This window comes from Oenanthe melanoleuca, chromosome 3, assembly GCF_029582105.1.
Source record: "Oenanthe melanoleuca isolate GR-GAL-2019-014 chromosome 3, OMel1.0, whole genome shotgun sequence".
NCBI lineage: Eukaryota > Metazoa > Chordata > Aves > Passeriformes > Muscicapidae > Oenanthe > Oenanthe melanoleuca.
This window is the reverse complement of record NC_079336.1, coordinates 77,469,632-77,492,830: the sequence shown is the minus strand read 5'-3', so window position 1 is coordinate 77,492,830 and position 23,199 is coordinate 77,469,632. Positions and strand designations below refer to the sequence as shown.

Genomic DNA, 23,199 nt, shown 5'->3' with positions numbered 1-23,199 from the left:
TTTGCTCTGAATGTGCATTTCTAGAGAGAAATATAGAAAATGTAGATTAACTCTGCAAAATACATGTTACCCTACTTCAAGAAGATAATGTAATTGTGTGATTTGAACTCTTTATAGATATCAATTTGTTCAATCTTACTTTCCTCAGTTTTATGGAGTCTAGTGTAAATATTTTTTTAAAATAGCTGGATTTTTTTTGTTGTTTAGCTTGGATTTTCTTAACTTTTTCAGCACTTAAGTGTTTAATAGGTGCCCTGTGAGTAAATCTGGTTCTACTAAAGCAGCAGCTTAGTTTTTCGTGTAATTTTTTTTGTTTTAATGCCTGTGTTTCAAGATAGCTGCTCCCTGTCAGGTTATATTCGTTGCCAATATCCATTTAATTGGGTTATTTAAAACTGATGGTTGAAAGTGGAACTAGATTGAGCTAAAAATAGCTGAAATTTTTTCCAGTCCATTGTTGCTTGGTTGGTTTATTGTTTGTTTAGTTGTTTTTTTCCCCCCACCCCCAAAAAATTGTGTTTACACTACTCTATAGGTATGGAGTATTTTAATTTCTTTTTTTTTTGTTTATGCAGTACATCATATAGGCTATAGTTTCAAAATAATTTCAGTATTTCTCGGAAAATTTTTGTCTTTCATATTTTTATTTCTATTCAAATAAAACTAAATTTCTGTCCTGAAAAAATTGAAATTCTGAGTTTTATGTCACTAAAGATGTAATAGAAAGTTGTCAAGTTAAAATGTGATTCATTTCCTGTAACCCAAAAGAGCTTCAATTGTATATTTCAACAAGATAACAATTTTCAGTTTGGATATGAGTCCTTCTGTTACCCAGGGGAAAAAAGAAGGCATTTTGCAAAATATGTTGCCTGATTTGAGGTTGGAATTTTAACTTCAGGGGGAAAAAAAAAAACTACATTGTAGATTTGAGTTCATCCCTGGCTTTTGAGGGAGAGGGGACAATGTTTCCTTGCCTTTTGTAGGTGTTTGCAGCAGTGAGCAGAGAGTGAGAGTTGAGTGAGGCTGAGTGACTTGGTCCAGCTGTATCTGGATGGTCTGTAGGACCAGAATGGCTTCTTTGCCTACAGAGTCTACAGTTTCTTAAATGGGCTGAGGTTTGTTTCAGTCCTCAGAAGTTTTTTAAGGTGATTGAAAGTTTTGGGTTCAAGAGGCTTTTTCGTTGAGACTCATGTTAATACAACAATCAAGACATAATCTGCCAGGTGTTAGAAATTTCTGTCCTGTGTTAGCCTATAGAAAATCATAGCATACTGAACCAGCAAATAAACGACCTCTTTCTAAAGGAAATCACAGAGAGCCAAGGCAGCTGATTCACAGAGCAGATTCCTTGTAACATATTCAGGTATTGGTGTACCTTGTTAATGGTAGAAACTTTTCTGTCAGGAGAGCTAGTAGGAGGGATTCTGAGTTGTTCTTATCTGGAAGTCACGTTGATTAAAGGCATTTTCTTCCTCATGCCTTTGTCCATCTGGTTACTTGCAATGTTTTGGAATACATTTTGAAGGATGCTGCAGCCTGTGATGTTCTTGCAGCAAGAAACTTAGTAAATTAGGCTTACTGTGTATGTCAGTGGCTATACAGAAAAGATTTGAACCATAGACCACAATAGCTTGGAAAGAGTTATTATAATGTGTCAAGTCAATAATGCACATTTTAGGAAAGCCCACAGTATAAATTTAAGTTGGGGTTCATTTTACAATCTATGAGACCATTAATCAGGGCTCTGTAAGGTCTCCTAATGCAGTTTTATATAATCTGTGTGTTTATGTTTATGATGAATTGTGACATCATAATTAAAATATTATTAAGAGGTTTACTGAATCCCACAATATCTGAGGACATCCTGAGATAGCCACTCCATTGAAAACCTGCCTTGTTTTATCTTATTGCACACAGAATGGGGTAAGTCCTGAAGCACCTTGACAGAGACTACATTTCTTAAAACATCTATACAAATCAGTAGAAATTAATGACAGAATTAATTTCCTTTACATTACATGCCATACATTACATAAATTTCCTTTTCAAATCTTACCAGATTTTCTTATCTTACCAAAGTTTCTGTTGGATATTTGCTAATGTGCATTCACCTGCAGTCGGGTAATTTAACAGATTTTAACAGAATTCAGAGCAGCATTTAACAGAAATACAGGAAGAGCAGTGGTGTAATGTGAACCATGACATATTACTAATTATTCGCTTTATCTTATGGAATAATCGGAATCAAAATCTAGATGTAAGTATACCCAAAGTTGAGACACACACTGTCCAAAGATCTATATCCCAATTTTTGATTTGTATAGCAAAAATGCTGTGTAAGAATGAAAGATACTTGGCTGTTGCATGGGTAAGCACAGGGCTGCGTGGTTTGCAGCACTCACAGATGAGTGTTGCTGTGGGAACAGTCCTGAAGAAAATGAAGGACTAAAGTACAGCTTTAGTAATGGACATCAGGTGATAGAGGCAGCTTTAGACATGCAATTAAAAACCTGAGTTGTTAATTTTTCACATTAAGAGTTGTCATAATGCCTGTTACTGTACCTCAAGCTTCCCAGCTGGACAGATGTGTGTTCCATTCTGTAAAAATGTAGTACTGTCAATTCCAGGAACTATTTGGAAGGTTTTATGTACTGAAATAAACGGAGAAAGCCCAAGTTGATCCAAGTTAGGGTTTTGGTTCCACCCGTGAAAATCTGAATATTGTTGTGGTTGGCATGACTCTGATTTGGATTGTGGCCCAGCTCTGGCCACACTGGTTTTCTGTGCTTCTCACATTTCATACTGATGTATATGATCAATCTGGCTCAAGTCATTTCAAGACATACCCTTTTCAGGTTTAGTAGTATAAAACCATCCTTCACCAGACAGACAGGCAGTAGATCTGTCTCCTTCCCTAACACACAGCGCTGATTTAGGATCACGTTAGATTTGAAGTTTGAATATTTCATCAAAGCTCCTTCTGTGCTGCACATTAAAAATGACTCTGTAAGTGTAATTTGTTGCGGTACCTTCTCCCTTTTATCATTCTGATATATTTTACTTTGCTTATTTGTTCTGCCTATGCTCTAATCTGTTGAGGGAAAATGCTTTTTAATTAAAAAAAAAAAAAGTTATCTTCATCCCGCCCTTTCCTCCCTTTATTAATCTCTGTTTTGTGATGAGTGATAAAACCTTACAAGCATCAAAGAATGTTTCTTTCCTGATACTAAGCTACAGTAGTGACAAGCATGGAGGATGAATTATCTTAACATGAAAGATCCCTTTGTTGCTCAAGAAAAGGCTAGTTGCTTCAATCATTTGTGAAACCTGTACACTGACTGCTGCTTTTATAGGCATTGTCTGGCATGCAGTGCCACCAATGACAAATAGCAGTGTCACCACAGAAATTGTCACAGGTGGAAAAGCACTGTTTAAAGAGAGGGATTAGAAGCAGGTTAATTGGTGGAATAGCTAGTGCATCTCCAGTAGTATCAACAGAGCTGCAGGCTCTCCATAAGAATTGGTGCCCACCAAAGGCACCAAGGCAACCAAAGTGGAAGTCTTCAGATTTGAAAGGAGATGCAGCAGCCAACTCAGAGAGAGAGAGAGATGGAGCTACAGAACTGTGACCTGCCCACCCTCATCAAGGTTCTCCACTTGCTCTTATCCACCACCAGATCACTCTTTCTGCCTGCATCAGAAAAATCAAATGGGCAGTGTTGTTCTATCTAGTTAAAAGTGAAGCCTTCTTAATCAGTTCCTACCTGATCAAGAGGCTGATCTTTAGAAAGTAAGGTTGCAAAGCTATTGCAGTACCCATCCTCTTGCATCCCAGGTATAATAAAGGGAGCCTTGTTTGGTTATGTCCAGTCCAGGGTGAGAGTATTCATAGCTTAAATTAGGCTTATTCTTAAATAACATACATTGAAAACTGATCACTCTCAGGATCTGACAACTTTGCCACTTAGAAGTGTTTAAGCCATGTAGGACTAAAGTAAACTTCATTAAAGTTTTTTATATTTTTATAATCATGCTTATGTTTGTGAATTGTACCCCTTAACTATTGCTACTTTATATACTGATGGATGAGAATTATCAGCAAAGGTGATAGAGTTACCTTGTTAGATCATTTATTAAGAAATGTGAAAGCTTTCCAAACCTGTAAATGCTGCACCTAGATATCAGAAAGAGATAAGGTTCTTACCCTTGTCTTGGTTTGTAATGTTTGTCTGATTACCTTGTTAATCTGAGATTTTGGAAAATCTCAAATACAAATGCATTTTGCATTTGTATTAAGCAGCTCAGCCTGTCTAGAATTACAGTGAGGATTGTTTTAAAGGTGCACCTGGAAACCAAGTTAAAATAATGCTGTATAACTAGCAGCTTAGGGACAAAGTACTATTGTGGCAAAGTTTTACTTTAACAAAAGTCTGGTCAAGACCATTGCATTCATACTCAATAAGTCCTTATTTTTTGGAAAAACCTAGTTATGTTCAGTATGAAAAACATATTTTCAGGACTCAACAATGTATGTTTTTATAATTCTTGTGGACAGCAGCTGCAGGCTATCAGCCTGGACCCTTGATAAATGATTTTGACATTTCCTGCAGACACTTCCCATGAAAAAGGCTTTTTTATTTATTCTCAAATGTTGAATTCTGCATTATTGATCAAGTGCCATTCATTAAAGGCTGCTGCTTGCTAGAAGAATTACACAGTTCCTAAGTTGCACACAGCAGAATGAATTATTCGATTGACAAATAGCAGTAGAAAGGAATGTTAAGGTTGCATGGTTTAAGCACTCAGAAGTCAGAAAATGGCAGTTGATGTTGAAGATGATGGAAATTTTGCCCAAATTAAGATTGCGGAATTACAGCTGAGGGCATGTAGAAAGCCTACTAACAGGCACTGGATATTCATTCTAGGGCAAGTGGTTAGTTACTGATTTATACACAAATATTGCTGTTATTTATTGCAACATTTAGCAAAGCAGCAAACAGTGGATGAAATCATTAGTGGTAGGGGTCACAAGGCAGATGGTTCTTTGCTGGCTTTTTCTCATTGCTGTAGAGTTGCATTTATCAAGGAGGAGGGTCAGTGGCAGTGTTATGCTGTTATTCTGCAGCTGAGGGTAAGAGAAGTTAGTGGCTCTCTGTGACATGAGACAAGTTCCATTTGTCAAAATAATTTGTTTGCATTTAGTTCCCATCAGGGGCTCCCATTCAGTCTTCTTTCTGTTATTTTTGTTTGTCTGCCTCTCTGATTTGGTATAATTTTTGTTCTGTTACGTTTATGTTTAGTACAAAATAAAAAACCACAGGAAAGCAGTACACTTGTGGTATCTTGATTCTGTGATCAGTCAGGCTAGGATCAGTGCTAAGCAAACAGTAGCATCCTCATTGCCTGCATACCTGGATTTCTTCCCATGGGAACACAGGATGCAGTGGAGATGAGCTGAACTGTACCTGGAGTCAGATGTATGCCCAGGAGTCAGCATCACAGAGTAATACACAGAGATCCTTAGAACCAGCAGTGCAGACTTGGCTAATATGTCTCTGGGTTTTTCCAAATATGTAAGAGCATCCTTGTACCACCAGAGGCTGTGTTTGCTTTTAGGAACAAATTTGCTTAGATATATGACTTCCTTGGATTTTATTTCCTTAAGGGGTGAGTGTCAGGCTGTAGTGTCTTCTAGAGGCTGCTGAAAATCCCAATACAATGTTCACTACTGATAAGAAAACAATAGGATATTAGGACTGGGGAAAGCATTAAAAAGTCCAGAGTCTGAGAAGCACAAGCAAGAACCAGAGCCTCAGCAACTGGTTCTGGAAGAGCTGGGAGAGACAACTTCAAGCCTTGTATGTACCCAGGGGAGACTTCTGTGGGGCAGTTCTCACCCCACCTCCAAAAGGAGTGACAACATCCCACAAATGGCACTATGAACACAGTAGTGTCCCCAGCAGGCTGCAGATCTGATTTAGACTACAAGCTGACTCATTGGAGCCTGTGGCTCTCTCCTGCTAGTGTGTGTTCCTCCCAGTTTACATCTTGATAGGAAGCAGGTGGCAGTGAGCCATACAGGCATTGGCAAAGCACAGTTTGGGAGGGAGCAGAGGGATGGCAGTGCAGCCCACCACAGTGGGAGGGAGGCTCACGGGGCAGAATGTGGGATCACTTTTGGAGATGGAATATTATAGAGTATATGAACCTTCAGCTGCATCTCGTATGACCTTGTCTTCTATTCTTTTCTTCCACGTACAATAAATAATTCTGTTTGTTTCAAGGAAATGCAGAATCCCACCCCCCCCACCCCCCCCGAAAAAAAAAAAAAAAGTCTGTTGCAGGGATTTCTGTTATGGCTAAAAAAAACCCCAAAAACACTATAGGTTGAGAAATGTATAGCATTACGAATGGTTCTCATTAATTCTGAGTGGGTGCTTGGACTCTGAAGTTATTGTGCCTCCCTGTACCAAAGATGTAAGCATGAGGGTAGCATTAAGTAGGATACAACATGAAAGAAAAAGTAAATCTAATATTTTCTTTATACCCTTATAAACATTATAGCCTAGAGTTATGGGATAAGAAAGGGAAGAACAAGAGTTCAGGTAGTCTGTTTAGATAAGGCACACCTTTCATGGGATCTTAGGTGATTCATTTACTCTTAGGCTTTATTTCTGCCATTGAAAGTTAAGAATAATTATAAATATATGTCTTGATCCTGTCAGAAGAATGCAAAGCCCTGGGGGTTCTTCAGGTGAAATGTTCATTAGCAATATAGATCATATAATTGCTTGGACTGAAGTTTTATCATTTCCTCATTTTCCAAATTTAATTTTATTGCTGGTTGTTCCTAACTAAGGTCAAATCCTCATCTCATGTACTTGCAGTAAATAAGGAATTAGTGCTGCATACAATAACACTATAATGTATTACATTCCTCACTAAAGCATCTAGCTCTGCTTCTTAAAGTTTCTGCTGGTTGTTTCATGCAACATATGGTGCTGGAGGCTGCTCACATTCCTTCTGGAGACTGGATTTCTCCTCTGAATACCCAAGCACTTATTAGTCTCACCTATATTGCCTAATATCATGATTGCACTCCCTTCCATTTATATTAACTCTCTTTCACAATGTGGCCTTGTGCTATCTTTGGGATTTGTTTCCTCACTGTGAACCCCCAAATTTCTAGGCAGAATAATCCCTTTTATTTACTATCTGTCTTTACCAACTGCCACTCCAAAGTTTGACACATCTTTTTTTTTTTTTCCGCACTTATATGCATTAAACTGCAATTTTTCACTTCTGGCTTGGTTTAAATAATGTAAATCCTTCTTGTCTGATTGTATTGCTGCTTGTTATTTATGGTGCCATGGCGTTCACTTTTATGTGCGGACTGGGGAATCTTCTTTTGTATGCAGCCATGGAGATCATCTTTATAAATAATGGAAAAGCTTACAATTGTGATTATACATCTCTTTGCAATACCTGTATATCCTTTGTCTCTCTAGCACTGAAAAGACATCTCAAAGGCATGTGTAAGGGAAACTTTGTCTTTTATCTGCATTCTTTCCATAGAAATTCTTGTTTCCTTAGATAAAAAACCAGAGGCTTGTTCATCTTGGAATTCCTCATCTCCTGAGAATATATGAAGCCCTCAGTGCCACACTTTCTTTAATTAGTGGTAAGATGACCTGATGCTTATACTTACCAAGCTGCATCCTGTGCACCTCTTTCTCAGCTTCACAGAAAGGGAAACTAGGGCTTTCAGAAATAATACAGAAGACATAATTATCAAGGCACGTGCTTGAGATATTGCTACTGTTGATACTGCCTCTGCTTTCTATCAACACCAGTCCTTGTGACAGCCAAGGCAGTTCAGTCATGTTGTTCTGGAAGGGCAGGTTTCTAAGAGGAAGCTTAAATAAGCAAAGCAAAGTTCTCTTCAGTCTTTCTGCACAGCAGCAGGATAAGAGCAGGGCTGTAAGAAAGGGCCAAGTGACTCACACTGCTGTCTCCCTCCTCCCCAGGGGGCTGATGGCAGCCTCATGCAGGCAGCAGGAATGACAGCAGCCTTGTCATCAATCACAGGAGCAGAGAAGTTCCTTTAGAGAGCACACCTTGCTGATGCTGCAAATGTGTTTAATGGCTTTGGCCAATCTGTCTGTAGGATCTGTGGATATCAAGCCAGGTTGGAACAGAACAGAGCAACATATGGCACATCACATGCTTGGGAGGCCACTCTTGCATTCACTGAGTTTCTTGTATTTAACTTAGAGAATGCTAAACATGACTAAGCTGTGCAATGATCTATGACTGGGGCAATTCTGTGGCTTGAGGATGGCTCAGCCCCACCCAGCCTCTTGCTCACTCTCTCCCGGTGGGATGTGCAAGGGAATCAGAAGGGTAAAAGGGAAAACTTGTGCATTGAGATAAAACGAGTTTACTAGAAAGGGCAAAAGAGCAAAATAAGGAATTCATCCACTACTTCCCATGGGCAGGCGGGTGCTCAGCCATCTCCAGGAATGCTGGGCTTCCTTGCGTGCAATGGCCATAACTCTAATCATCTTCCTCTTTCTCCTTCTTCCACGATTTTTAAATGCTGAGCTGCCACATGGTGGGGGATATCCTTTTGGGTACTTGGGGCTGTCCATCCTGACTGTGTCCCCTCCCCACTTCTTGTGCACCCACAGGCTACTTGACAGCAGGGTGACATGAGACACTGTAAAGGCCTTGGCTCTGTATAGGCTCTGCTCAGCAGTAACTAAAATGTCCCTGTGTCATCAGCACTCTTCCCATCATAAATCCAGAACACAGTCCCAGACCAGCTGCTGTAAAGGAACTAAACCTGGTACGGATTATTAAATAAATTAAACAGGAAATATTCATGGGCACCGGCACTCAATCATCATAGTCCTGCATTGTTAACAAGGTCCCTGGCATGGTGTTGGACACTTGTGTCTCCCAAACAATTCCAGGCATGGTTCTTAAATTAGCATGGGCAAGGGAGCATCTTGCAGACTGTTGGATATGGCCATACCATAGCAGAGGTCAAGAATTACAAGAAAAGTGGGCAGTCTTCCATTTTGTGCCAGGTAACAGTTTTTATCATGTTTAATTTATCACATAGATACCCTTTTGAAAAAATTGTATTAAGTAGGAAGAAAGAAAGGGGGAAACACTCTAAATGATCACTGAAGTGAAGCAAAATATATGATTGATTTTGAAAGGTACCAAGGAAAAGATGAGATCTGGAAATTCATGGCAGTGAACTGTACTTGTACTGTGTACAGGGAAATAAATTCTTGTCAGAGTGGGGGAAGCAGAGCAAATTTTTGCTGTAGTGTGTTGGAGTCTTAAGTAAGCATCTGCTCACTGTACCAGCAGGCAGTGGGTGCCTGCTTACATACCTGCAGATCCACTGCAGGGAAGACAAGATTTGCCAGCTGATCCCTTGTTGTTCACGCTGGGATTTTCGAAGGCTGTTCTGGCTTGTTCAGTTCCTATGAAAATGCTGCTCTCTTGATGTTTAAAGATATTCTCTCTGGAAAAAAAAAAAAAAAAAAAAAATTAATCCCAGCACATGGGCTGAGTTAGGCTGTTGCTGGTCCCATCAAAGGTACAGATATATGGAGGATATCAGAAGCTGGCAAAAATCTTCCTCCTGCTTAAGGCAACACACGGGTTGCTCAGTTATGCAGTTATGAAATATAGACTTACCTAAAAGAAATCATAAGGAAGGAAAAGGAAAGCCAGAAACCCAGTCTGCATGTGGGAAGCCTTAAGAAAATACTGTTTTCCATGATGGGATGATCCTCATGTCTTCTTTGTTGTTTTGTTTTTGTTTTTTGCTTGTTTGTTTTTGTTGTTGTGGGGTTTTTTTTTGGTTGTGTTTTTTTAAATTAAATTTTTTTAAGAGTAGAAGAAAGTTGCAGTTCTCTCTGTTAATTTGGAATCTGGTAAAGGCTGAAGTTGAAATGTTAGAGCTGAGTGGTTGGTCTGATGTATATGCTGGTTTCAGACAGTGTTGGTGCTCAGCATTGTCTTTCAACTGTGCCAAACCATAGTGACAAACCCACAGCTACTGCTCCATGAACAGTACAGGAAACCACTGAGCCGTGCCCTGTGACCTGAGTATATTCCATACCAGATTTTACTAAATTCATTATTAAAGTTGCATTGTCCAACTGAAAAAGTGTGCAATCATGATAAGTGCAAATTTTTTTAATAACATGATTGGTGTTTGAGTACAGTGTGCTGCCACTACTTCCCGTTATTACTAGAGTCCTAACTGCTGTACAGGATGGGGTTGACCCAGGAAAATTTTAGAGAGGACAACAAGGCTTGTTTGCACATGCTTCCTGACCAGGTTACACTGGCATAATTCACCCGAGTTTATTTGTTTGGGTTTTTGTCTATATGTGACCATATTTCCATTAAAGCCATGTCCATTCATAAAATCCTGCATTTGTTGTTTTCTGGGTCAGTCTGTTTATCTTGACCTCCTAGATTTCATGTTAGCATGATCAACTAATTGTCTCATGATCTGTAAGAAAAATCCTTTAACATACTAAACAGGTGGTTTCATATCTTTCATATCCTCTGGGGCACCACAGAGAGGCTTCAAACTTTACATCCCTCATGCAAAAGAATGTATGTGTACAGAGATATGGGATAGCCTAGATTTTCTTGTGCTGTAGTACTTTGTGGCTGGCTACAGTAAAAATGCATGCCTCACACTATTATTTACAACTGTAACAGTGAGAAATTACAAAACCTACTCTTCATTAACCTCCAATAAGGCTGTTCCCACAGCCAGTGATTGCCATTACATTGATGGAGTGCTGAAATAGCTCAATAGTCCTGGCTGGGCTGTCTCTCCTGTGACTGCACTGCAGCTCCTGCCTCCCACCACTACCCAGAACACATCCAGCAGAAGCTGCTCAAATGATTGATGAGAAAAGCAGCTCATAAAGGCAAGCACAGTGCCTGAAGCAACAGCTGTCTAGCCCTGTCCCTGCAGTAATTAGATAAATGAACCTCAAATGAAATCTTACAGGCAAGAATAGAAGGAAGTTATAATATCCCCAGTGTCGATCTCTGCTGTGTTGCCTCATTGCAGTCTGTGTTTGCAGTTATTTGTGAGTGTGACACAGATTTGACACAGCTTACCTCTCCCACTTTCTCTGCTCATTTTGCTGCTGGTCCTGCAGACAGACCCCTGTGGGCACAGGAGACATGGCAGTGTCAGTGGCTGCACCCTGCTTTCTTTTTTTTTATTTCTTTGGCACCAGTTCTACTTTGCAGAGTGTGCTGAACCTTTGTCCTTCTCCACAGAGTATGAGCATAACAAAAGGTCCATGACAGGTCACAAATTGAGTTTATCTGGGGAAAATCCTGCAATTAGCAAATTCCTTCTTTGAGAAATAGTAATGTGTTTGTAGGGATGCATTAGATAAAAAAGGAAAAAGAAAAATGGCTCAGGCAACTGAAATTTTCATAGAGTTGATTAAAAGTTTTATCCTTATTTTTACAGTACAGTAGTATAGTGATAATACAGCAATTTCCCTAGGTAGTCCCTTGATGCTACTGAATGATACCCATGAAGGAACCCATCAGTGCCAATAATTGCTCCTTAGATAGAAATTTATGAAAAAAATATTTTATATATATTCAGAAAATGTATATGCTTTAAAAAACAGTGTATATAATTGAAATGCACACATATATATGTAAAACAAGTACATTGACAAATATACAAAAATAACCAAACTGCTCTAATTCTGCTTTTATTTGTGGCATTTCACATCTGGAGTAACATTGTGGAATTCAATGATTATAGAACTCATGTAAGTGCAAGTCATGTCAGTCATGTCTTTGAAGGCAGTAACTGAAATGCAGAGAAGTAAATGGAGGTTCTGTTGGATTAAATAGTTGTCCAGTGAAATACTGTAAGCTCATAAGAGAAAACATATTAAAAAATGCTACCAGCATGAGCAGAACTAAAAAGTGAAGTTATATCCTATAAAAGGCACAGCAGTGATGCAGAGTAAGTGACATTTTCTTTTATTCTCTCTCTCCACTCCTAAGCTAGGGTAATTTTTACTGACTTCAGCCAGATTTGCATGCGTGTAACATTAGATCAAAATTAGGCCCAGGTTGTTTGTTTTGCCTAGAGTGCATGTCTCTTGCTTTCATGCTTCCCCATAGAAACAGTCAGAGGTACAGCTGAGTCTGGGCACTGCCAAGACCTGATCACTGGAATTCAAACGGGACCTTCTGGCAGACTGAGTGGTCCCGTTAATCACGAGTGGTATCTCTCAGAGGCTTCGATTACAAGAGATTAGTGGGAAACTGCAGCAGTGGACTGAAGGGGTAATGACACATAGGAAGTGAAGCAGAAAACCTTCTTTCTTCTTTTTAAAGAGAAGTTCAATTTATACTTTATTTAAATATAAATTGCAAGCATAAAGTATTAGCCTTCTTAAACTTCACTCTTCAGTTAATTCAGTTCAAATCAACCATACTGTATTTCTGAGCTCCCCAGAGCAGCACCGTGGTCTTCAGCCTGTCTGTTCCTCAAATTGAGCTGAGGTCTTTTAAGTCCAGGAAGTTCCTATGCTATCCCCATAGCTGGCTGAGTTACATTTGCCCATCCTTGTGCTGCCTCCCCCGTGGTTTGGATTTTCAGGGGCCAGCACAGACTCTGAGCCTCTCCTGCTAACCCCGTGGCTATAAATTGCATGAAGGACTGTGAAACAGCAGAGCAGGAGGCTGAGGTCTCCCATCATTTCTACTGCTGTTAGTTGATTTACTCTTGTCATAACCACTGTTGGGAAATGCTTTGCCTGAATCCTTGGATTTAGGTTACAAGCATAATAATGTTTTATAATGGGGTGTGGAAAAAATGGCTACTGCCAGTTCTTTGAGGCCAGGCAGTGACTGAATCTCTCAGTGTGCCTGGCAGTGAAGTAAGCTGTGGCACTGCCTCCTGTAGAGGTAGACAGTGTGAAACAGAGTGCATCAAAAGCTCAGCCATCAGGAGGGGTCCTGGGTCCCCAGTCCCAGGCTGATTCCCAGACCACAAGCTTGGCTGTCTTCTCAGAAAATTTATCTGGCTCAGATGTTTTAAAATCTGTTTTGCTCTGCCTAGTTTATTGTGCCACTGTTGCATATATTGTTCTGCATGTGTTTCTCAGGACTGAAGTTTGCCTGTATTTTGCCTGCCCACTGGGTTTTGTTATAGTCACATCTCCCATGGCATGTAGGGCACATACAGTCTGCACAGATGGGTCTAATAATTTTCTCAATTAATGTAATGTAAATCAAGGGTAATTTGAAAGGATTGCACTAGTGTGAAACTGGCCTGGAAGAATATTTAAGTGCCTACAAATTACCAGATGAGTTCAAATAATCTATTGTTACTATTTGTATTCTGTGTCCGTGACACTCATGTACTTTACTTTTGCTAGCATGTGATTTTTGTGTGTGTGTGTGTTTGAACTATGGAATTTGGGCCAGGCACTGTGCTGCCCAGAAAGAGCATTTTTATTATGCTTGGAGCAAAAGGAATAACTTTAGGTAGCCTACAATATAGGCACCTGCATCTCAGGTAAACTTTTAAGATGCCTGTGGTGCTATAAAGAAAGGAAGAGGTATTTGTGGAGTTTATCTGTTATAAAACAGAGCATGCAAATTAAGTGCTGGAAATGTCTGTTCCTCTCTACTGCCTGCAAAGGGGTCAGACAACTGACTCAGATGGAGACAGCTCCTGGAGGCTAATCTAAAAGGAGGTGAGCAGAATTACCTATGATATGGTGTCCCAAGGCACACAGACATGATGAGTAAGAAGTGATCCAGCTAAGAAGATATCCATGTGTAATCAATATGATATTCCTCTGCCCTGGTACATATGAATGTGGTCTTTTCCAAGCTAAACTATTCTAGGATTCTGTGCAGATGTGCCACTTAGGGACATGGCTTAGTGGTGGACTTGGCTGTTATATGTTAACAGGTGAACTCAAAATCTTATGTTTTTTTCCCAACCCATGCAATTCTGTGATTGTATGAACTATTAGGTCTCAAAACCAAAATCCCCAATGCACAGGAAGAACAAAGTTTCATGGCAATAGCAGTAGTTTTCTTGAGAAATGTCTATATTTGGCAGTGTTGAGGAGCAATATGTGCTGTTTGACAGTTCCTAGGGCTTCTGAGTTGAGCACTTTTTTTTTTTTTTTTAATAGAGGCTCATTCAGTTTATCTGATGCTAGTAAATTTTTTGGATTTCAGTTGAATTGGTATTTTACTCTTGGGAAAGAGGAACCTTAGCTTCCATCACTATAGCTGTTGGAAGTTGGGAGGATTTGCAGTATTGCTTCAGTAAGAAGTGGCATGTATTAATCTGATTTTGTGTGAACAGGTTTAAATCCAGACCCATGCCAGTGATATTAGACCATAACAAAGCTGATGTAGCTGCTGTAAAAACTGCATTCCATACAGTTTGAGGCCAGAAAAAATGCTTAGACTGCCTGTATATGAAAGGTTGTTAAATTTCACACACTGTCCATTCTCCAGAACCCAAAAAACTTAGCCCAGAGTATTCAGTTAACTCGCCTTTGCACACAAAGATCAAGGATCTAGGGACATGGTTTCACAGCAGCCAATAATATACATAAACTTAAAGGGAAAGAGCTTCCTAAAGCAAGCAAGTATTTTATTTAAAGCAGTTGAAGAATAGCATTTATTTTGTTTTCCACCAGATCAGTCTAATACTTGTGATACTGGTTTCTACTTGAAAATGTGGGACACAGTAAAAGAAAGCCAAAGGCATATGAAGTTGAAAATAAGAAAACAGCACAAGATTGATACTGCCCTTTGTTTTCTTGCTCCCCATGGATTTATAATTGTACTCCCTTCCTTCCCTGCTAACTTGACCAGTGCTTCCCTTCCGATCTTCCAGGAGACCTAGGGCTGGAATAAACAGACCTTGCCCAGTTCACGTGGACTAACTGGGTGTGTTGGCTGCTGTTGTCCTCAGAAGAAGTCAGCTCTGCTTAGGGTTGGGTCCAGAAGAATGCCTTTGGCAAGACATTAGAGGTGGCTTTTTACAGTTAGAGGTTAGGTTTCATAAGCAGCTCAACTGAGCAGGAGGAGAAAACATTCCTACCCAAGCAGTATTTTTCCTTTCTTCCTCAGATAACTGTGTAAAACTGAAATTGTGTGAGCAGATTTGTGACCATTTCATAATTTAATAACTTGTTTGGCCAGGTAAAAATACTGGAGTCAAATTACCAGTTTGACATACAGAGAAGACATCACAGAAACACTGAATAATACCAGTTAATCTCTGGTCTCATTCTGTTGTCTTCAAAGGAGTTGTGTCAAAAGTGATTTTTCCCAGATTTTACTTCTCAAACCAGCTGATTTATTTGCATGTGGGGTTAGCTTGGACCAGCATGAAATGAGACCTACATAGAAAGAGCACCAGTCTCAGGAGACCAATAGGAGCTGCAGCCCAGCTTCTGGGGCTACAACCTCCTCCTGGAATGCATTTGCCATTCCAGCTCCAGATGTGCTCCCACCCTGTGCTGACACGACCTTTTGTTGTCACTTCCATGCCAAGCCTGGGTGGGTTTGATAGAAGTGGCACATAATTAAGGAGCATTAACATAAAAGTTCTGTCTAGTTGGTGTGAAAGCCAATCTGCTCTAGGAGGAAGTGTGTGCAGGTGTGACTAGAACTGGCAGAGGGGTGATGTTCACCCTCTAAAGTCAGGAGCTCACATGCCTGCAGGTGGTGAATTTATGGGGAAAACCAAGGCTAGATTGATTGTCATCAGTTTTACTTACATCTGTATTGCTTACCAACTCAGCTAAGGATACAGCATAACCTCATTAAATCTATGAAGATTTATTTTTGTCTCAGGAATAACATCTTATTATGTAGCTATTTAATGAGTTGTGAGCTAACATGTTTTAACAAATCTTTTATCGCTTATTGCATTCACTCCCTTGATGGTAATTTCAAAATCTGACCATTAAAATGGGACTCTTTTCACAGCTCTTTGATTATGACACTCAGAACTGTGCACTTCATCTTTGCATTTGAATTAGAATTGTAAAGGTGTAAATTATAGATCTGGCTTTTATGGGCTCTTATTGATCAGGCTGTTTCGTAGAAACCGCAGCAGTTCTGACAGCTTAGCAGTCTAGAATATCTTTCAGCTTTCTTAATTGGGCCACCAGGGTACAGTTAATTTTCAATTTATATTGAGAGTAAGACAAGATGATGTAATACTTCCTCACCGTACTTGAGTAGCATCGACACTAAAACACCACGAAGTGCAGTGTACAGTTCTCAATACTCAATACTTGTTGAAATAGATTGAGAGTTCTGGCTTCATTCACTTCGTAGTTTAGGACAAATTCTGCCTCATACTTCCTTCATGTTCACTGACTTCCACTGAGACACTAGCTGCAACAAGCAAATATGGTTTGGTGGTCAAGTGTAGTTGGAAAATTCATGCAGCATACGGGTTGTAGAGCAAGCAACAGACTAATGAATCGTGCTTATCTCTTTGTGTGTTTGCTGCCAGGTCAAAGTCATGGTGCGCATTTCTTCCACCCTTGCCAGAGACACGTCTGAGTCCAGCTCTTTCTTAAAAGTTGACCCCCGCAAGAAGCAGATCACCCTGTACGACCCCCTGGCCTGTGGAGGTCAGAATGCTTTCCAGAAAAGGGGCAGCCAGGTTCCTCCCAAGATGTTTGCTTTTGACGCGGTTTTCCCTCAAGATGCGTCTCAGGTAGGCTCTGTATGATCTCAAGAGTTATCAAAACAGCAGCGTGCACCACAGCCAAATTGATTTCTGCTGCACCAGTAGAGCTTTCAGTGGACTTACACCAGGGCTGAATTTGGTCTGCTGTGATCATCAATATTGAATTTGATTTATTAAATTTTAGCTGTATAATGGAGTGCTTTCTTTATTCTTTACTGTAAAGAATTTCTCCTAAAATTATACATTTAATAAATGTGCTAAATGGTGCCTAATAAGAAAACCCTCAGTATCAACAACTTGCTGTGTAATATAAAATATTACTGTTTGGTGTTTACAGAGATTTACTACAATTCTCTAATGCAGTCCTCTGTTAACTAAGGGATCAAGGAATTTTTTTGCAGTATTCTATTATACAGTTTGCAATAAGAAGATGGGGATTTTAATCCACAAGTCTTTATTAGTGAGGATATATTCAGGCTTCTTATCTTTATTAGACTTTGGTTTGATGAACTATGTTACCCAAATGTCATGAGGACAGTAGAAGAGTAAAGTAACATTGCAAAGTATAATTAGAAAACAGTCCTGTAAGACTGGCTCTGTATTCATAAACCAAACAGAGCTAGGACACAGGTCCATCTAAAGTACTGTCACATAATTGTGTTGGTAGGTCACTCCCTCACCTAGTCCTGGTCCAAGCAGCTAGCACCCTGCAGCCTAATGCCTGGATGCAGTCCAAGGGGCTGGCCTGTGAACAGTCCCTTCCTTGGCCCATTTTATTCTCTGTTGTAGAGATAGTCTAGAAGTAGCCATGAACCAGGGTGAATTTACTTGATGTGTTGTCAAATGCAAATTGCTTCCCATCAAGGCCTAAACTGTGAATTCCAATTGAGTTTCATCTACTGTTGTTAAGCAGTTGCAAGCCTTCTTGAATCTTAAGTCCAAGAATGCCTGGTGTAAATTTCTGTGTTGTACTTAAAATACTGCTACAGTCTTCAGAATGGAGTCTACTTCTGCAACAAGCTGAGAAGACTCATAATAATGTTAGATCACCTAGCTAATTCCAAAGAGGCTGTTTTTTCCCTTTTCATACCTAACCCACACGCTAGTGGAATTGAACTCAGTCCATAATTTGGCAAATAATAGAGCCTGCAAAAATTCCTCAGTGTTGGATTGTTTTTTAATCAAAACTGTATTTAAAAATCCCTTAAATAGGCAGTTCTAACAAACCAACTACATCCCCTTACAATATGTGTATTTTTTTAACCCCACAAAGGATGTTGAGCATCATCATCAAGATGAAACTTACTTGATCCAGAACAAAAATCCTGCTTCAAGTGCTTACACAAGTAATGCAATTCCCATCAACAGTATGGGTTGCATGAACAAGACAAGCAGGATTAGATTTTTGATACTTCATCATGGTATCTCAAGCAGGGAAGACATTACTACCACTTTCAAGTGAAAATAATGATTTTCGTTATTATTGTTCATGCTTTTGTTTTCTGTCTTTCCTGTTTTTTATTCTTTCTTTTTTTTCCTTTGTATTTCCCAATACCTGTGACAGGCTGAAGTGTGTGCTGGGACTGTAGCTGAGGTGATCCAGTCTGTGGTCAATGGGGCAGATGGCTGCGTGTTCTGCTTTGGTCATGCCAAGCTTGGTTGGTATTGCTAAATTTCTCTACTCAAGCAGTAAAATGAATATTTTTAACCCAGGATTGCTAGTAATTAATTTGTCTGTGTATATTAATTTTTTTTGAAAGTATCTGTGCATGATCTTGTTCTGCATCTTCACCTCTTGCTTATTTATTCACTTTGCTTATTGTGTAAGTATTGGACAGCATGCTCTTTGGAACAGAAGTTACCTTTGAATTATTGTTTCATTTAAATATCATAGCAATTCCATCTTGCATTGTCTTCAGTCATTAATGAATGGTCCAACAGTGATCTACAGTTTTCCAGATGTGATTGGTGTTGGTGAGGGTTGGCCCAAATGCTACTTTTATCAAGCTGTGTACTATGAGTATTCACTCAGGTACTTGATGTTTGTGATAGCACACTTATGGAGTGTGACTAGGCAGATAGTTTGATTTATACTCTATTCTCTGATTAGACAATTCACTCATTACTGACCTCTTCCTACTGTGTGTCCAACAAATATTATTGTAATGGTCAACTGAATGTTACTAGTGGATCAAAATTCACACTTTGGACATGCTTCTGTAGCATTTCAGGTATTCATGGAAGGACAGTAAAAAGGAGAATCATCATCATTAACACATTATTATTTTGAAATAACTAGATTTTGAGAGTCATCATATGTTTTGTTCATGTTTATCTAATTTTGGAAGTACTGTCTCTTGAATGAAAAGGGGTTTATTGCATGTGTGCAATGATCTCCATTCTTTACTGTCTCAAAGAACCACAGGTGTATGCATATAACGTAAAAGGATAATTCAGTTTCGCAGGTGGTAAAGAAGATCAAGCTGTATCAGGCCATGATTATCCCAAATTATAGGCAACAAAACCTGGAGAGCACTGAATGATGCAATGCAGCCAGGTCTGGTACAATGAATGGAGCAGGCTGGTGTTCCAGTTACACCAGAAGGCCCCTCAGACCAGGCAGGAGTGACACTAGGATGAGCTCTTAGATATTTAACCCCCCCTGTGACCTGCCAAGCACAAGATTGCAAATGAGGTGGAAAAGGAAGCCACCAGATAACAAGCCACCAGATAACAGACTCTCACAAGTGCTGGACATCCTTTAGACAGATATCCTAGCTGGGGTTTTGCTGAAGCAGGAGTTGAGTCTCTGCAGTTTCTTTGTTAACTGCACCACCACCATTCCATAAACCATGGACCTACCCAGACCTTGACACAGACATGTGCATAGAAATATTTTTTACACTGATCTTTTTCCACATAGATTCAACGTAAGAAATAGAACAAGATAAACAAGCCAGAAGTACTTGCCTGAAAAGATGTATACCTTTATCATTTGGCTTATAAATTTAGGAGCTTTAGAAAACTTATCTGAAAGCATTATATGTAGTGACACCTAAAGCAGTTTAAGATAGTTCTCTGTGTCTGTTCTTAATCACCAAACTTTTACAGCAAAGACCAGCCAGAGCTATAAGTGCAGAGTTAAAAAATACCTAACCAGCGGATGGTTTTGACTCAGATGAAATATTAATTGTTGTGGACCCACTTCAGTACCAAGTGATCACATATACCTGGTTAGTTTTCTTGATTTTGTTTCTGAATGAATTTACATCTGTAACTGTTGATTCTGGGACCAGGTTTATGTCAATCTCCACTCTAGCATTTGAAATACAATCTGGTGCTTTGAAGTAAAATGGTATTGAAAGAATACCACACTTAGAGTATTCAAAGTAGGGGTTTTTGGAGACCATGGCACTCCTGCTCAATTCCCTCCATGATTCTACCACATCAGAGGCTGCAGCATTGCAAGGTGGGGGCCTCCAGCACCCTGCCTTGGGAATGGGATATGTCAGGGGGATGCATGAGGTAAAGATTTTTGAAAGAAGCTCAAGATTTCATCTGCATTTTCTGTGTCCAGTTTTCTACCTGCCTGTATTTTACCTCTGCTGATTGTCCTTGTAGTGAAGTTGTTTTCATGAAGTTGTGCAGGATAATCTCTCTTGGCAGAAGACTGTCAAGGACCTGGAAAAGATGTGATGTTTTCTTTTCTTCATCCTCCCATTCCTGACAGGGAAGTCATACACCATGATTGGGAAGGATGATTCCATGCAAAATCTTGGAATAATTCCATGTGCCATCTCGTGGCTATTCAAGTTGATTAATGAACGCAAAGAGAAGACAGGAGCACGCTTCTCAGTCCGGATTTCTGCAGTGGAAGTGTGGGGAAAAGAAGAAAATCTGAGAGACCTGCTGTCAGAAGTGGCTACAGGCAGCCTGCAAGATGGCCAGTCCCCAGGTGTCTACCTTTGTGAAGACCCCATTTGTGGCATGCAGGTGAATCCAAGATTAATTTTACACTGAAACAAGTAACATAACTTTTCTGGGTTTTTTTTTCTGGAGCTATTGAGATGGTTCAATTTCAAGAACCCAGAGCACTGAGTTTATAGACTTGAAAGTGTTTACTTTAAAACATGCAGGAACTTTGTGACCTGCAGCTGCAGGGCCATCTGCTCTCTTGGCCTAAATATTTGTACCTCTAGTATAACTGATATTGAGCAAGGGCTTGTGTTTGCAATAAAACATGAATACATTCAGTGCAAGCAAAAATTCACCTCCTTCTTAAGAAAAAAAAAGAAACAAAAGTGTGATCTCTCTTTTGTAAAACAGCAAGCTAAAATATTTATAGTACTGCACAAATTGCTGTAGGCCATTAATATGGCTGTTTATTTCTTTATAAACGACATTATTTATAGCATTTGCATTAGCAGTGTTGTAGGGAGCATTAATTGCTACTTATTAATTGCTGTCAAGAAGTAAATTCCTGAGCTCGGCAAGTCAAGAAAAACTCAAACTCTTCTCAGGTTTGGAGTTTTAGCAGGAATGAGTAACTGGCTCATCTATTTTCTGCGTAGCTATGAGAAATTCTCAGCAGACCTGTTTTTCCCCCCTCTCTTGGTTTGAAGGGAAAAAGGACCTATTCTTTATCTCTTTGTGAGGGAGTAAATTGCTTTTTGTATGAGTAGATGAAGAGGGAGCAGAAGAAGGTGATGGAGCTTGAAAGCATTGTGGCAAGCTGAAATGCAAAGGCTGCTTCTGTCAAGAACCTGCAGACCCCTGTGTATTCCAGGAAGGGGAATGGAGGGAGAAGGGAACAGACCTACAGGGTCATGTACCCTATATCCAGCTGCAAGCATCTAGAGATCATGATTCACATCCACATGAGTCATGATCTGTGAGACTTTAAACAGCAAGTAATACATTTTGTGTCTTATCTCTTTGTGGTTTAAGATTTTTTAGGCATATTTAGGTCATATTTTCGATTCTTTTGCATTCTTCCTAGGAATTATAAAGCTGTGTTATGATTTTAAATAACAATTATGGTTCTCATTTTCACTTAACTCCAGACTTCAGTGTTTTATGAAATACTTACTGTATCACAAGATATCTCATTCCCTGGTACCCAGTAACTGGTGCAGTCTAGTAAATATGAGAGACTTGGGTCTGCACAGTTCCCGTTGGGGTGATGGATGGCTCAGTTAAGAATTCCTATATGTATGTTGCATGTGTTACATAATTGTGTCACAACCAGTATCTTCTTAGAGCTTAATTCTTTACTAAGGTATTTTAGCACAAAAGCAATAATAAGAAATATTCCATTATGGTAGCTTATTTTCATATAGATAAACAGTACAGCTATATGCAAAATGAATTATTTTCGATCAGTGAAGAAGAGGTAGCTCCATGAGATACCTGTGCATCTCTGCAGTGTGAAAGAATGAATTAAGATGCAAGGAAAGAAGCTTTTTTATGTATGCTTACAAGACATTCTGGAGTCTTGTGTCATATACCTGAATTCCCCAAATCCTCAGATGAAGGGAGGATATTATATTATAGCCATACAGATATGCAGAATCAGCAGTGTGTATAGCAAATGAGTGGTCACCATATGTCATAGTGTCTGTCACTGAACCTTTCCAAGTGTGCACATTTTCTCGTTGCTTACATTAGTGAGATCAGCCCACAGACTGGCCTGCCTTCTGCTGGCCTTGTTAACTCCATCCTGTCCCCCTTCCTCTTTCCTGAGAGAGCAGTGTCACCGAATCCTATGCACAGCCTCAGCTTATCCCTCCTCAGCTGATTAATGGTCACAAAGAGAAAACAAAAGTACTGTGTTTTGTAGAACTTAACTGTCAGCTGTATTATACAGCAGGGGAACAAACCCCATGAACAGGAAGTTCCTTGCTGTTTTTATGGCGGACAAGACAAATCTATCCTGTGGGCTGTGGGCCAGTTCTGTGTACTGCCAAAACGAATGCCATCAGATGGCAGAGTCATGTGTCCCTTGCTCAAACTAGTCTTAGGTGCCATGAAACATACATGTGTTCCTAATGTTAGGAGGAGTTAATAATATCTGTCCTCCTATGCTGTCTGTCACTTAGGGGAGTTAAGAGCAGGCTGGTGACAGGGATTGAGGTCCAGCAAATATGAATGTTTGTACGTTACCTGCCTTGTTCCATTTAATAGGTTGCCCTGGCTTGTGAACAGGTGCATAATAAACTTCTGGTGTGAAGGAGCAAGGAAAAGGCTTCTCTTCAGGGCTGCTCCTCATGTGCCATGGGGCAGAACACAAGCTTCAGTCCTGTTATTTTTGAGATTTACCTGTGGGCTGCTTCCTTCTAACACTTTCTGAAGGTTAACACGCCGCGGTTTCTGCCAGCTGTTGGGATTGATGTGTCTTCCACAATTTTTTCCCCACTTTTAGCCATGAG

General features: G+C 39.7%; 1 protein-coding gene across 1 annotated transcript in view; it reads left to right on the top strand.

Annotated features, from left to right (window-relative positions):
• KIF26B (kinesin family member 26B) overlaps window positions 1-23,199 on the top strand; it is a 197,498-nt gene that overhangs the window by 116,958 nt on the left and 57,341 nt on the right. Inside the window, exons 6-8 of the mRNA XM_056486973.1 lie at window positions 16,592-16,798; window positions 18,336-18,429; window positions 20,502-20,764. Of these exons, the coding sequence (XP_056342948.1) occupies window positions 16,592-16,798; window positions 18,336-18,429; window positions 20,502-20,764 (564 nt within the window). The remainder of the gene's footprint in view (window positions 1-16,591; window positions 16,799-18,335; window positions 18,430-20,501; window positions 20,765-23,199) is intronic.